At 34.7% G+C, this 15,591-nt stretch overlaps 1 protein-coding gene across 8 annotated transcripts in view; it reads left to right on the forward strand.

The window, feature by feature from the left end:
* The first annotated feature begins 191 nt into the window (after positions 1–191).
* LOC118736934 overlaps positions 192–15,591 on the forward strand; it is an 87,803-nt gene continuing 72,403 nt past the window's right edge. Inside the window, exons 1-2 of one of the 8 annotated variants that reach the window (XM_036467085.1) lie at positions 192–270; positions 5,281–6,208. In XM_036467085.1, the coding sequence (XP_036322978.1) occupies positions 5,765–6,208 (444 nt within the window). In that variant the 5' untranslated portion in view covers positions 192–270; positions 5,281–5,764. Of the gene's footprint in view, positions 345–5,280; positions 6,209–15,591 lie in introns of all 8 variants that reach the window. The other 7 variants (XM_036467082.1, XM_036467083.1, XM_036467081.1 and 4 more) reach the window with 7 other exon arrangements.

A 15,591-nucleotide genomic window follows, 5' to 3' on the forward strand; every position in this document is an offset into this window, starting at 1 on the left:
CTGTAGCAACAAAGGAAACTGTTATACTAGCACTACAGTGCTTTTCAAACTGCAACCATTGTCGTTGGCAGTTGGCATCATGTACAAAGTCTTTTCACTGGATCCACCATTGCACGTGCTTTCTTCGCTTTGTGTTTTGATTGGATACCTCGTGGTCCATGCAGCTGCCCAACACAAATCACTAACGTTCACGATCTCGACGCGAGCGGTTGTACGTAGCGGATAAGCGACTATACGACGTTTATGTAGTAGAGGAAAACAACAAAAAGTGTATGAAATAAAGTGAGGTAAAAGAAAGTGGAGGTGGAAAGTAGGCAGAAGAGCGGACGAAAAAGAAAAGCGAGGTGAAAAATTAAATGAAAACTTCGTTAGAGATTTGAAAAAAAAACACAAACAAAAAGAAGTGCGCGCGTGTTTTTGTGTAAAATTATTTAATGAAATTTTTTTAAAATTCGTTTAATTAAAAGAAATTTTTTTTTGCTTGGCTATTGATGCGCATTAACCAACTTTATATGAACGATTGTGCATTGTAGTTCTTTATGTAATGTGCCAATGACAAATAAACAGAAATCACAAAAAAAGGGGAATAGTAAATTTTAAAACAAGAAAGGGGAAAATAATAAGCGCTTTGGTATAATGTGTGTGTCTCGATGCTTGAGGTTGCCTTCAGCACGAAAAAAAAAAACGCTTTGATAGCGGCTGGCAGTGACACAATTTCATCTAATTAGTAACTGACTTTCATTTCAAATGAATCATTACAAAAAAATGAGAATAAAAGAAGAAAAATATTTTGTGCATATTTTTATTTATTTTTGCTTGCTATTGCTTTAACTATTTTTCATGTCAACATGACAAGCTTTCTGTGTATGCACGAATGTTATTGTTTTTCAAAGCATGTGCTTAGCGTGTTGCATAAATAATTACATTGACAAATAATTGCATCGCAAAACCTTGCCTCCCTCTGCAACCAGCAGCCATTGCTGCTCTGCTGCTACACTCGCTCGCGAATGCTAATACCGTCGCTGTTTAATCATTTCCAAGTGCAGCAGATGCAGTTGCGGCGGCATCGCCAACAATTGAAAACAGGTTGACTGCACTGCAAACAAACAACAACACAACTTAGTTCTGAAGACCATGAATGAATAGTAAATTGTATTTGCATAGCGACTTTTGTGTTCCGCTTTTTTGCCTTTTTAGCCTTGTACATACATACACCCCTTGCTGGCCCCCCTGCTTGCTCTTCTAATTGAGATTTGCGTTTGCGTCTGCTTGTGTGTGATTTACTAACCGCGCCACTTAACAAGTTGACTTTTGAACTCTTCGGTTGCTCATACATACATACATACATACATTTACATATCGCAGACGATCTTCAAAGGTGAAACAACTCAAAATTACAGGTTCGTCAGAAAATGCGAAACAACTATTTCTTAGATATGCTAATCAAATGGGCAAAGGAGACTTTACATTAGGTTTTTTTCAACAAATTATAACAAAAAATTTGCTACAGCATTTGCTGAAAGGTAAATAAAAGCGCTGCATTTTTAGTGCATAATTTAAAAAATGTCAAATTTTGAGTTGTGTCACTTTTGAAGATCGTGTGCGCGATATGTGGCAAAGCATTCTCCTTGCTTACTGAATTTTTCGCTAAGTGGCTTTTCTGCCAGGCGTGGAAAGTGTTTGCAGCCCAACTTATTCAACGCGAATTAAAGATGCGTGAAGCGTTAAACAGCCTCAACACTTGTCGCTGGCTTTTAAGCAATTCAAATACTATTTTGTTTAATTAGTCATTTAATTAACTTTAACTTGGCCAACTAGGCGTATGAGGAACTTTTGGTGCTACGAAATTCGTATGTATGTATGTATGATACCAGTTATCACGGCACTCTCAACCAGTGTTGTTGCGAATATTATTCCAAAATAAAAGTCCTTTTGCGGATAATAAACAAACGGCATGTCCAAATTAAACAAATTTGGTATCATATGAAAGAGGACTTGAGAACGACTAGATGACGAAGAGATGAAAGCTTGCATTGAGCTTAATGTGATGTTATTGCGAGTACTGAAGCCCCACTCTCTCCAAAATGGGTATTCGCAACGAGCTTGCAGGAACACGATATGCCCAATCCCTCAAGGAATGTAATTACTCAGCATCTGTGGGATCCAGCTATGCTAATTAAATTTGTCAATTTATATAGCCTAGTCCGCCGTCGCACAGTGATGTCATACTAGAATTTACTGTTAAAAATTTCGGTCTCACTTTATGCAAATTAATGAAAATGCATAGCCCCGTTTGGAAAAAAATATATATTCAGTCAATTAAAACTTGGACTTTATTTAATGGACTATAAAACAGTATACCTGAATATTATATGAAAATAAAATAAAATTTTTTTGTGAAATTTTATTTCAGAAACTATTATTTTGCAATCTACTAACGATTCCGATTTTTGGGCGGATTTTTCCCTATATTCCCTATATTAATAAGAATGATGGTTGCACTCGCCTAGAGAAGGGAAATGACAAGAATGATCTTTCCACATTTTTTGTTCTCTGTTCTTTCTTCAAAATTTGTATCTACCAGGCTGTAAAATATGAAACACATTAATGTCTGATATTGTATCAAGAAATGACTTTTAAGAACAAGTTTTGAAATAAAGGAGAAAGTACAGCTTTAGAAAAATAAATAAACTACTACCCAAGAAAAAGGACTGTCCTTTGAAATAAAGTACGGATGGTCACCACACCAATAGTAGTATAGGATGAGTGACTATTAAGCCATAAAGCGCTGATAGGAATGCATATTCAAGTAATGAGTTCAGAATTATTAAATGAAATCATTGCCTTCATCAATCAGCATGCATTTACATAACTACTGTGGGATTATCACTGGGATTTTAACAAAAAATATGTTTGGATTAGTTATATGCAAGACTAGACTAATCCAGCAACTCCCTCCACTCCAACAGCTGAGACGTATTTTTAGCATAAATTACATTTGAATCTTACCAATAAAGCTACCAGGGTGGATCAGTGAGTCCATGATTTTTTGAACTTCTCGTATTACAACTTGTAAAGTCAGAAGTTTTATGCTCTCACCCTCTAGGATTGTTCTATAGCGAAAAAATACACACCAATTTTTTTTTCTTGACATCGAAAAATATTTATAGCTCGCTAAAATCGCTCAAAGTCTTCCATGTGTTTTTTTATGGGAAAAAACAACTTTTCGTAGAAATGGTATAGAATCCTTGATCGATCGATATTTTTCGATCGGTAAACTCTATTTTTCTTCCTAGGCAAGAGACCCATACCGGGCTTGGTAAGGATTGGTGAAGCGGAAACCGAGATACAGCATTTCATCATAAGTGGACGGGGTCACGCCCATTTTCCAAAAAATTCATAATAATATTATTTTGTACCAAAATTATACTTCACCATTTAATTTTCAACAATTAATGGAAAAATCCGCCCAAAAATCGGAAAAACTGGGAATATTTATATCTATGTAATTTTTAGCTATAGCCTTTGTATTTCTGAGAGTGGAAGGCGGAATACTCAAAAATTAACCGAAATTCCACCACATTTAATGATTGCGCCCATATTTTTTTTTTTTTGAGTTATAGACGTTTTAGTGATCGAATCTTTCTAATAAAAGAGAGAGTACAAACTAAATTTCATCGAAATCGGATGAAATTTGATCTTTCCGCCTACAAAGGTGAAGGGCGTGGCATTAAGCCCTTTTTCAAATACCATACTTCATAATTCCCTTTTTCTAAGAAATATTCTTTCCACTTGCCTCCATATAGTCGAAACAATGTGCGGCGCACAGTGGTGCCAAACTAGAATTTACTGTTTAAAATTTTCCAGATTCCTCATTTTTCAAGTGGTATGATTAATTTTCTCTTTAAATGGAAACTAATAAAATATGTGCGAATTTTTATTTGTTTATATTTAATTTAGTGCAAAGTGCAGAGAAACAACCGATTTTACTGTTTCTGTAAATAAATGCTCCTTAACAAAAACTAGTTGCAAAAAAAAAAAAATTGTACAGTTCCCGAAAAATGAAAATGATTGCAAAATAATAGTTTAGAGATTGTGAAAAACTTATTTTTCTCAACTGGTAATGTATTGTATTGGAAAGAGTCACACTGCAGCGAGAAGCCCCCATTGTGATATATTCGGATGAATTGATGTGTTCCGCATCCACTTTTCCATGTAAATGATCTATTTACTGTTACTTATACAGCGAGGAAAGCTGTCAAATCTCAAGGGTTTAAGTCCGCGGAGTAATCGTTTTAGAGAAGCTTCAGACTACGTTGCCGTATTTAGGAAAAGTCATAAAACCAATCTCTGAGCTAAGGTAGAGTCGATGAAGAAGAATAGATGTGAGCCATATGTAGTTTGCTTGACATTTCCGGCAGAATTGAACGACTACAGATCAGTTCGCTTCCGTGCCAGATTATTCGCAATGCTGTTGCTAGTAATATTTCGGTGGCCGGGAGCCCAGACTACATTCTTTGTAGCCGAATTGCCTGGAAGCATTCTGCCTTGAATTGCCATCTTCGAAAAGGTATTGTTGTTGCTAAGCAGATATTGAATCGAAGTTTGGTTTTCAGAGTGGACGGTGTTAGTGTATGCTATTACAGGATCACATCATCATAATATATCTTAACTCAGCTTGGGACACATCACTGTAGCTTAGCAGTATTTATTCCGAAGGGGTGTTGTAGCTGACTTTACTATTTATGTACATAGATTAGTGCCATCGCTGAACATTGAAATGTAACTAGAGTCTTACTATTTTACGCTGTTCCTGTCGCTCCCAAAACTTATAACCATTTCAGCTAGACTGAAGTTGGTGGTGTTGAAAAAAGCACAAAGAGAACTTTACGAGCTTTGCTGGGTGTGGAGGTAAAGGCCCTCGTGATAAGCGCCTTTTCCAATTTTGCTTGTAGATGTGTTTTTTCCAAGCTTTCATCACCATACTATAACTCCGAAGAAAAGAATGGGCTTTACATCAGCGGTGCATAGCTGATGAGCTAGCTATATGTAAGTGGCTATGTGTGGCTACAAACCACATCTTTTGCCTATATCCTTTTGTTTAGTATTATTATTCCGATAAAGCGCGTAGAATATGAATAATGAAAACTTGTACTATATCAAGTCAACAAAATTTTCGATGCCCAGCGAGTGCGCTTGCATTTAAATGAAGAATTAAATCGTATTTTGACGTTGAACACCAAATCAAATATTTGCATTTTGCTACTCGATTATTTGCAGTGAAATTCGAGTTACGTGCAAGCAGTTAAGCGTGTTTAGTTAAAAAAAAAACTATCAAAAATACATTCACATGTACATACATACATACATATGTATGTATAGTATATGTATGTAGCTTAAAGAATTTGCACATGAGCAAATAAATAAGTTTGAACGAAATACAATACTTGAACATAAAGTAAGTAGAATTGTTGCTCGTTTCAAGCAGTGTAACTTACGAGTATTCGGTAAAAATATACCGTCAAACATTTAAGCAATAAGCAACAAAAAGTGAAATCTGCAAGATAGCATCGCAAAATCTCTAGATCAGCAAAAGAAAAAAAAGTCGTAAAGTTACGCGCAATCTGGTTAAAATAAAAGCGTCTACTAACGTAAGCAATAATACAGCGAAAAGGCAGTGCTAAGCGACAAAAAAAAAAAAAATATTCGTGCAACACAAAAAAAAAAAACAAACTATAATAAAGCGACTAAACAAGAAACAATAATGTCACCATTTACAAGCGATTCCAACATCAACAAAAGCATCAACACAATGCTGATCCATGCAGCCATTGACGATGAGGCCGCCGCCGCTGCGGCACACGCCGACCCCCCAATGGCACGCGGCAATGCCAATAACAATGCCACCACCAACAACGACAGCGACTACGCCAACCAAAGCGGATGTTATAGTAGTATGTCGCTGATGAGTCGATGTCGTCGTGGCGCTGAGTGGTTGCGAGTTGGCGATTTGATGAGCTACCAGAATATGCTCGTCATGTTGGCGGTGTTGGTTTGTGGCCTTGCCACCGTTAACGGGCTCAAGTGTCACATGTGCGGCCAGTATAATGAGGGCGTCGGTTCCATTACGCCCTGCCTCAACTATTCGGATCAATATGCGCATCTCTATTTGAAGGAATGCTCGAAGAAAAGCGAGAAATACTGTGTGGTAAGTGTGCAAAAACGACCATGTACATATATACATATGTACATATATGTATGCAGATAAGCATTTACATGGCATAGTATTTACATACATACTTGTAATGTGACCTTCATTCACCCACCCGTTGCGTTGCGTTGTGTTGCTGCGTTACGTTTGAGTGAATGTCAACAGGGAACATAATCTACATCTATGTATGTACATATGTATGTGTGTGGGCGTAGCATATGTAGAGCCTACGACAAATGTCTTGTTTCTGCTATGCACATACATATGTACGTACTATACATTTGCATACATACATACATATCGTATTTGTATTAAAATCGTCATTGTTATGACTGTTTTAGGTATTTTTTATGTGAGACTTTTACGATGCTTTACGAACATGTATATATATATATGTCAGAGGATGTGTGATATTTCTTTAAATATCCGTATATGACTCGCATGTAATAGGAATTGTTGTAAGCAGTCGAATAAGTATAAACTTGTTTAGGTAGAAATGTGTTCGCAATACATAAGAATGTAAGCTTAAGAGCAGATATGAGCTCAAATTGCATGAGTACCTTACAAAAAGGATATCACATATGAACATACCTAAAATTCATATGTACATAAAATCTAACTAAGTTTCGTTCCTATTTAGTCTTGCTTAAGTACGTTCGTAGCAATTGCGATGCAGTGATCGCATTTCCGAAGATTTCACGATAATTGCACTACGATGGATTCAGCGATAGCCCATAATATATTATGCTGAATTTCCACTAGATATCGAAATGAAAAAAAAAATGGTACTTTTTAAAAAACGTCATGTGGAAATGAATTTGATGACTATTTTTATAATGTCACGATCCGATTCCAAATTCTCCTACCTAATATAGCTACCATTCTCTGGCAGTATGGCAATGTAAATGCGTTTAAAGTCTTTGCCTTAATTTGCAAATCGTTTTATCGCCTAAGTAGGAATATAATTGTAAGTCCGAGTATTAAATAACTAATATTTTACCGCAGAGTAAATAAAGGGTTTAAAAATTCTAAATCAAGCTATGCATAATTTTATTTTATTTTCAAGCTTTTGCGTATTTTTCTGGAATTACCACACACAAGCCCTTGTGGCAACAAAACCTTCGTCGAAGAACCTCGGCGCTTCTAGATACATTCTTTTTTTAAACTTTCTTCACCGAAAGCCTTTCTTATTAGAATCAGAAACGCAAATGCCATACCCGTTCGTATGTAATAGCCCATTTCCACCAAGAGCTTAGCTGCAGTTAACAGCTCAGGGGTTAATGCAAATAACGTTCACATGGGGTGATCAGCAAAGCTTACTTTTTACTCTCTTTTAATATGTGCAATTACCCCCTTCGAGTTGTAATCTCCTTTTTCGAATAGGCATGAACTGGAGTTTAGAGATGCTGTTTTTAAATCGAAGATAGATTCATCGAGCATTTCCGATTCGATTTTTTGTCGAATTTTTTGTTCTGAATCGATCCAGTGTATAAGTGATTAATATTTTGTAGAAAAATGATGCAGTTTTGTAGCCCATTCAATTTTAATATAATAAAGTGCAAGTTTTAAGTGGCTGCAAAATATCGTTGATTTTTGGCATTTTTTTGACAGTGCCAGTCATTTTTTTCATATGAGAATTTTGTCGAGCATACTTTGTATGGAAGCAAATGCGCTACAAAACTGCATACATACTTAAATTTGTTATATAAATGGTAATTATGCAGTTAGCGAAAACAAAAAAAAAAAATAGTTTTTGCTATTTTTTGGCCTAATCACAAATTGTTGAATATGAAAAGGTTTATTGGGCTAGTTATAGGACGTTTTTTTTTTAACCAAATTTTGACGTAGGCTGCTGAGGTAGGTCGATCTTCCACTCAGGCATCGACATGTATTTTTAATAGGTTTTTAATAATTTTCAGAGGAAACCATTTATTAATACGATTTTCAGTGCTTTTTGCTTTTCGAAGATACGTCTCTGCGCTGTCTGCTGACTTGCAGTAAAGTTGAATACCTTAAGCGCTTCTGCATCGTTGCCGATTACCAAGTTCTCAAGATGTCGGACCGTGAGTAAATACAAAGCACCGAACATAAAAGTTATTGATGAAAACTGTCATGGAAAAATTCACTATGTTCTGCAACTTCTTTTTTGTCACCGAGACTCAAATTTGAAAATAAATTTTTAACTTGGAATTTTTATGCAAAATTGAAAAAATAAATAAATTATTTTTAATAAAGTAATTATTATTTAAAAAAAATAAATTATTTTTAATTTTTATATTATAAATCCAAAATAACGATAATTTTTGATTTTTATATTATAATAAAAGTTATAACTGTTACGGTCCCTGGAGCGTAATATTCCTTAGCCAGGGTTGGACACGTTGCACTAAATTTTTAATGCACTGAGCATTTTATTGCTACTATTCGGCAGCAGTGGTAGTGAAATTTACATATACATAGTGGTAGTGAAATTTGAAATGCACTACCACTAAAGCCCTGTGGTAATGAAAATTACTATTTAGTGCAATTTGTCCAACGCTGTCCTTAGCAGACTTCCTTTTCTTAGTTCAAGCATTTTTATTTGGCAAGCTTCACATTTTTTCGCCACTTTTTCTACGGTCTCATCTTTCCGCAGCCTAACTATCATTAAAAAGTGCTACATTATGCTACAGTTTTGGACGCCACTGCATATAGTTATATCTCTACTTGATTGCCTTTACCACTGCAAAAAAAATTTATTTATTCTTCTCCAATAATAACCAACGATTTTGTGTACATTTTGGCTGCCCAGGAAATTCCTAGCTGACAAGAAATTGCTCTTGTTGATTTGTGCGAACCTTCATCAGGACAATACATATATACATACATACATACATGAGTACATTGTGAATGTGTGCGCCACAGAGCTTACACAATAAACTGAAAATGGTTACTTTTGGTATTTGTTGAAAATTTATTTTTGATGCTATTTTGCGCAGACAATCATGCAAGCCTACATATGTACATACAAACCAAAATACTACATACAATATATTGGCATCTCGGCGGAGATATGTATGTACGTGCGCACAATATGTTTACAGCCATAAATATTAATGTGATTTGTGGCCAAAATTGTATGAAAGCAATTAAATGAAAATTATTATTGTATTGTATTGTGTTTCGTTATGTGCGCAAGCAATTTCCAACCATTCAATATTTAATGGATTTGAGATGATTATATATATGTACATAGTAAGTATGTACATATGTACTTGGTTGGAAAGTCTAAATTAAATGATGCGAGTGGTGGAGAGAATGGGTGAAATGAGCGACTTAAGTTGATTAATGATAAAGGATAAGCTGTAGGCAGCAGCTTTTAAAATAATTACTAAGAGGGTTTATAAATTGTTGCTGGTAAGTTTCGTTAGCTGTGTTGATGGGAGCCAATCAATATTACCGTATTTTCAATATTACGGTATTTAGAAAAATACAGATTGATTCAGAAGAATGTTCTCGACAACATATCCAAAAAGTACCATAGAGCCTGAATGGGGGTATTCTTTTTAAATGAATGAAAAATTCACAAAAGTTGTGCAACTCAACGCCAAGAACCCTGACTGCGTCAAATCGAATGCATTAAACAAAAATTTAAAAAATAATGCTGCATTTTAGAAGAAGAAATTCTCAACATAATTGCCGTGGCAAGTATTATGCAGCGACTTATCACTTTTGCGTTATCATTTGTTCTTATTTCCTATAAGGTTTCAGCAAACACGTGGATAGTCGTACATGGCGTATGAGTAACATTATTTCCTGCTCATAAATATGTATATCACTAATTTACCATAACAGCTTTATAATGATCAAAAAATACTAACAAAAATCGTGTTAAGTATGCGAAAATGACTTCTATTAGCTGTACTAAAATATTTTTAACCACACAAAAAAGCAACTTAAAAACTTTAACTAAAAAAAAAAAATTTGTGTATGTAAAAAAGTGTCTAAAGAATATATATAAATTATTTTGAAAAATTGTCCCCGAAATTAACTGCACTCGCACCTAGAAATTTTATTTCGATCTGTAAAAGGCCATAATATAACCAAAGCCAAATTTATAACATCGTAAATTAAAATCTCCGCAAATCTCATTAAATTCATAACAATTTTTAAGTATAAAAATTACAAAAAGTATTCATTTATGTACCTACATTTTCTACAAAAGGCGTGAATAATTATGTATGTATAGTATGTCCATTACTCATAAAAATCTCAAAAGTTTTAAAACCCATTAAAAAAAATCGCCGGACAATTGTAGGGCTTCGTCGTGCCGCTACTTTAATGAGCGATAATTCATAACTTAGGCAAGTGCTGCCTTCGAGCAACCTCAACAATTCACTGCGTACGCATACACGCATACACATATAAACATATATACCAGGGATGTTAATTTTTCAGCTTTTACCGATCCCGGGATTTTCGGGGTTGTCTTTATCACAAACCCGGATCCCAGGATTAGTCCCGGGATTCAGATATTCATTACTTTCCAACAACTTAAATCGCAAAAATTGCTTCAATATTGTTTGAGAAGCTCTCCTACCATAAAATATACAATAAATAAATAAACTACTTTTTTATTTCTTCTCTGACGTCAGGATTTATCTTAAAGGAGTTTGTAATTTCAAAGACATGATTAATTCCAAAAACTATTTAAAAAATTCAATGCAATGTAGAATATGGGTAGCAAAGGCAAGAGGAAACTTCTTTAGAATTAAAAAAAAAATTAAATTTTTTTAATTCGCAACATATAATTTTTTCAAAAAACAAATATTGCGAAATTTCAAGGATAAAATCTTAAAAGGACATTTTCAATAATTACCAGTCCTTCTGCACCAAAAACTCAAAACTGTTTAAATTTAACAGGATTTTCTCTTTAATTTGGCCATGATTTCCCGAATATATTGATATTGCCAGATATTTATAAAAAAAATATTAACTATTAAATAAAAAAGAAATGTAGCCAATACTGGCCAAGAAAGCAGTTTCTATTAGTGCCATCAGTGCAAATTACAAATCCCGAAAATCCCGGGATTATTTGCCAAGAACCTTGTCATTCCTAATAAATATGTACGCCCAGAAAAAAAAAAACAGGCTTGTAGTACAAATGCAACTGCCATTTCGCCGACAACAAGTCAACTGGGTCGTTAGAACAAAAACAAATGGCGCCCACTTAATTAACAAAATAAATGGTGTACAACAATAACAACTACTCTTTGGCAACGTACAAGAATTCTCGTCTAACTTTCGCCCGCCCAAAAAAAAAAAAAAACTAATAACTAGAAGCAAGCAATGACAGCACGCAGCTGGGCAAATTTGACTGTTGCCAGCGAACGGCCAGTGTCGACGAGCGCTCACCATAAAACACCAACTCAAATCTAGATTAGACCAGACTTTGTTGGCTGTGTGCTGCTCAGACTCACTCGCCCACATGCAGTGCTATTGTTGCTGGCTGAATGGACCAGGTCAGCCCAGGGCTGTGTAAAAAAAATGTGTAAGCATTTCGAAGCAAGCAAATATTGAAAGTCTTTTACCAGCTGCTGCTAAGACAATTTAACTATTGAAAGAAGAATAAAGAAGGAGCCACATTCGAAAGATGTTGGGCGAGATGCAAAATAACTACTTAGTTGTTGATGATGTGTTGGCGAGGCTGTTGTGTCCTGCCGCTTCAGCGGAGGCACCTGCGAGAGTGGTTCGAGCTGTTGATATGCTTGGAGAGTATAACAGTGGGACAGACATATTTTATTTGTAATACAATTATATTGAAGAAGTACTTATAGTGGTTTTTGTTCTTGCGTTCGCCAATAAATTCTTGCCTAACCGATTTTTAGTAACGTTGCTAAGGGTAGCAAGCAACCTTTAAAATTTTCCTTAAAAAAAGTTCAGAATTTATTTACTTGTTATGAAAGTGTTTTTTAATGTTTGATCTGTCTCTTAAATACAATTTTTGTCCTGAAAAAAAATAGAATAAATGTAGTTGAAAATAAAACAAGTAATTTTTAGCAAAAAAAAAAGACTTCAACTCTCATATAAAAAAAATATATCTATATATGATCCACTGATCGGATCTTAACCAGATTAGGATGGAACCACCTCTGAGACACTACCTTTTCTTTTCGAAATCGGTTGGACCACCAAAGTTATGCGGTAACATACATACAAAAAAAAAAAAACAAAAAATATTCCGACGAACTGATAACCTCCTCCTTTTTTGGAAGTCGGTTAAAAAGAAAATAAAATAATAGAAAACTTTTTAATAAACCACGTTTGTATAAATGGACTAAAAAGTGGAATGTAATCTACATAAGATTTGATTTCAAAGTTTTAACAATAAAACATTATAATTTAGTTTTAATTAAACGTGGGGCGTATGTAATAGATTTGAAGTGATAGGTTTCATGAACAATTCCAATAAGCTTAATTAGTCTACAGCTTATGAAATGGAATCTGTGCATATCATGGTCACTTTTCTCTCATTAGGCAATTCACATCGATTTTCTCAATTGGTAAAAAATCGGGATTGGCTATTTTTCATATAATTTCAAGTCTATTACGAATGCTTGCGCCAAATGTTTTTCATTTAAAATCCCATTTGTTTATAACGACTATTATTAAAAAATTTAAAATCATAAAAAAAAATTATGCTTTACACGTACAGTACAAAAACAATCAACTATCTCACACGATTTCATGCGTTCAAATTAGAACTGACACATAGTGCAGAATGTATGGTATGTAACGGTGGTAACTGCAAAGGTACACTAGAGCATCCCCTGTGTCACTACCTAGCATTCAGAAGATTACAACTGCGTCATCTTGACTCTATTTTCTTCTCCGCACTCAAGATAAGAACAGACAAAGGGACATGCTAGGCCTCAATTTTCTTAGTAGCACTAGAGATCAATTTATGATCCATGTGAGATATTAGGGATTAGCCAAGCTAATCGAACCTTATAAGGCGTTGTGCTGTTCGACGTTGCTCCCGATGTAATGGTTGCTTCTATATCTATTCCTGCATCGTGAATTATCCTACTACTCTTGCAACGACAAGCTGTATGGTCCGTAAAACTTTTTCAGCGAGTTTAGCATATCTCTTCAGTATTTTTGAAGTATCTTTCACAGCCTGACATACTCCTTTGTATTGTTAAGCTCTCTGAAGGCTTGAATCTTATATCTCAAATGTACGGTTAAAGTTATATATCTTAAACTATGATCACCGTTCCCATTTCATCAAAATTTTGTGCGCAACAACATACAGGTTAAAAGGCCTAAAATAAAATAAAATGCACCATTTATTGCCGTCCAAAAAAATTTATACAGCCACTCAAACAAGTGACCACGTGCTGCATTTTTTTTTTTAATATTCGTAATGTTTTTCCAACAATTTTTTTTTGTTTTACTTTATACAAAATTTAGGAAAATTCAACAATTTTTGATCAAAATTTCAATTTTTAATCTGAATCTTTAGAACGTTTTCGGTATGCAGTTTGGTAGCGTTGATTTCTGTGAAAATTTTTTAGGCGACGGATTTTTGCACTCTTTTTTCCATACAAGCATGAACTTCTTATGAAATATAAGCAACAAAATTTCAAAAAAATCAACGCCAGTTTTTGTAAATTGCACTTGTTATATAAAAAAAAAAACACAAAAAAACTACATACACAAAAATGTTCTAAAGATTCACAGCAAAGAGTTGAAATTTTGATGAAATATTTTGTATAAAGTTTGAAATTGTGAGTGCTGCTTATTCAAACGAACGTTGCTTCAAAAAGGTCCAAAACAAACAAAAAAGGCCTAAAGGCCCAAACGGAGGAAAAAGGCATATATTTGGCATCACAATCACAGTCCTTTCTCTCTGTCTAGCACACAGTGCACTTAAATATGTACAACCAAAAATAAATATAGTAAATATAAACAACTCGAAATAAATGAAATATACCAGTCGTGCTAAAGTTGTTTACATTTCTTGGCACGACAAAGGCTGCAAATTATTATGAATGCATTTATATTCAAATTAGCTGCTGTGAAAATTGCAAAACAGCTGGGGATACTTAGAAAAGTTAGTTGGATACTTGAGGACGGCTGATTGCCTACCAGGCTTGCTGGTTGGTCGTCGTCTAGTCGGCTGCTGGAAGGATGGATGGATAATTGCCCTGTTTGGTGCTTAAGTGCCAAAGTTGTCGCTACTGGCTGGCAAGTTATTTAGCTGCTATGGCGACATGGGCGGATGGATTGTAATGTTAATTACAATGAAGTGCTCGTAATAAGTACAATGAATAATTTATAATTCCATGAAAAATAGAAGCAGTGGTAAACAGCGAGAGGAACAAAAAAATATTGTTTAGTTGATTTGTTGGCAAATTAATTTAAAAACAAGAAATTTATGTAAATGAAAGTTGAAAATGGTCAAGTGTCTGACGCCAATACTGAAAATGATATCAACTTGGAGTGGTAATTGGCGCGCTTTCATCTTAAGCGACAGCTTAATTCCAATTCCTTTATAATCCACATAAATAGAAGTGCCACTGAAGCATACATATGTTTAAAGGATCCAAGGACTTACTTACTTATTAAAAAAATTTCAGTCCAAACCTTCCTATTTTTACGCTAAGCGCCAACATTGGCGACCTTCTCACCAAAAAAAAAAAGTTACACAAAATATGTCACGTGCATTCAAAAAATGTTAGCAATTCGTGATGCAAATATTTGAAAAAAAACGCGTAAAACCACTGATAGCAACCGCCACAAAAGCGTGAGTGAGCGCAAAGGTTGTATTTTACACTAACTCTGCCAAAAAAAAAATGGCGTAAAATTCAAGCACTTAAAAAATTTGTTGTTGTCGCCCTCATGAAGCGGAAATTAGTTATTCTGCCACAGCATAAGCAGCCAGACGTTGGCATTTGCGCGGTCATTTGCATACCATTTTTTTTTTTATCCGCCATTTTAGTTGGCAAACAGCGTGACATGCGAGTAAAGTAGAAGAATGCAAACAAGAGCCTGAAGTGATGGCAATAAGCATAAAGTTTGAAAAAAAATGTGCTAAATGCAGCAACACCAATTAGCATATATTTACCACTTTTTTTTGCATGGTTTTACTACTCTTTTTGGTAGCGCAAACTCCAGCCCACGAAAGTTATACAAACAAAAGATATAAAATTAAAATGAGACACGCACAACGGAATTTATGTGCGTCGTAGCTTTGGCTTTGTCAGTTTGCTCATTTGCGTACTGCATTTCACTGACCTTTAGTGTTGCAGTTGTTAGCTGTCAGTTGCACTATTACTGTTGCGCTATTTTCTTAATTTTTCTTGCTTTAAAACTGCTGGTGTTTATTTCGTTTTTTT

Source organism: Rhagoletis pomonella, unplaced genomic scaffold, assembly GCF_013731165.1.
Source record: "Rhagoletis pomonella isolate Grant_MI unplaced genomic scaffold, Rhpom_1.0 Rhpom_scaffold_00004, whole genome shotgun sequence".
Lineage (NCBI taxonomy): Eukaryota > Metazoa > Arthropoda > Insecta > Diptera > Tephritidae > Rhagoletis > Rhagoletis pomonella.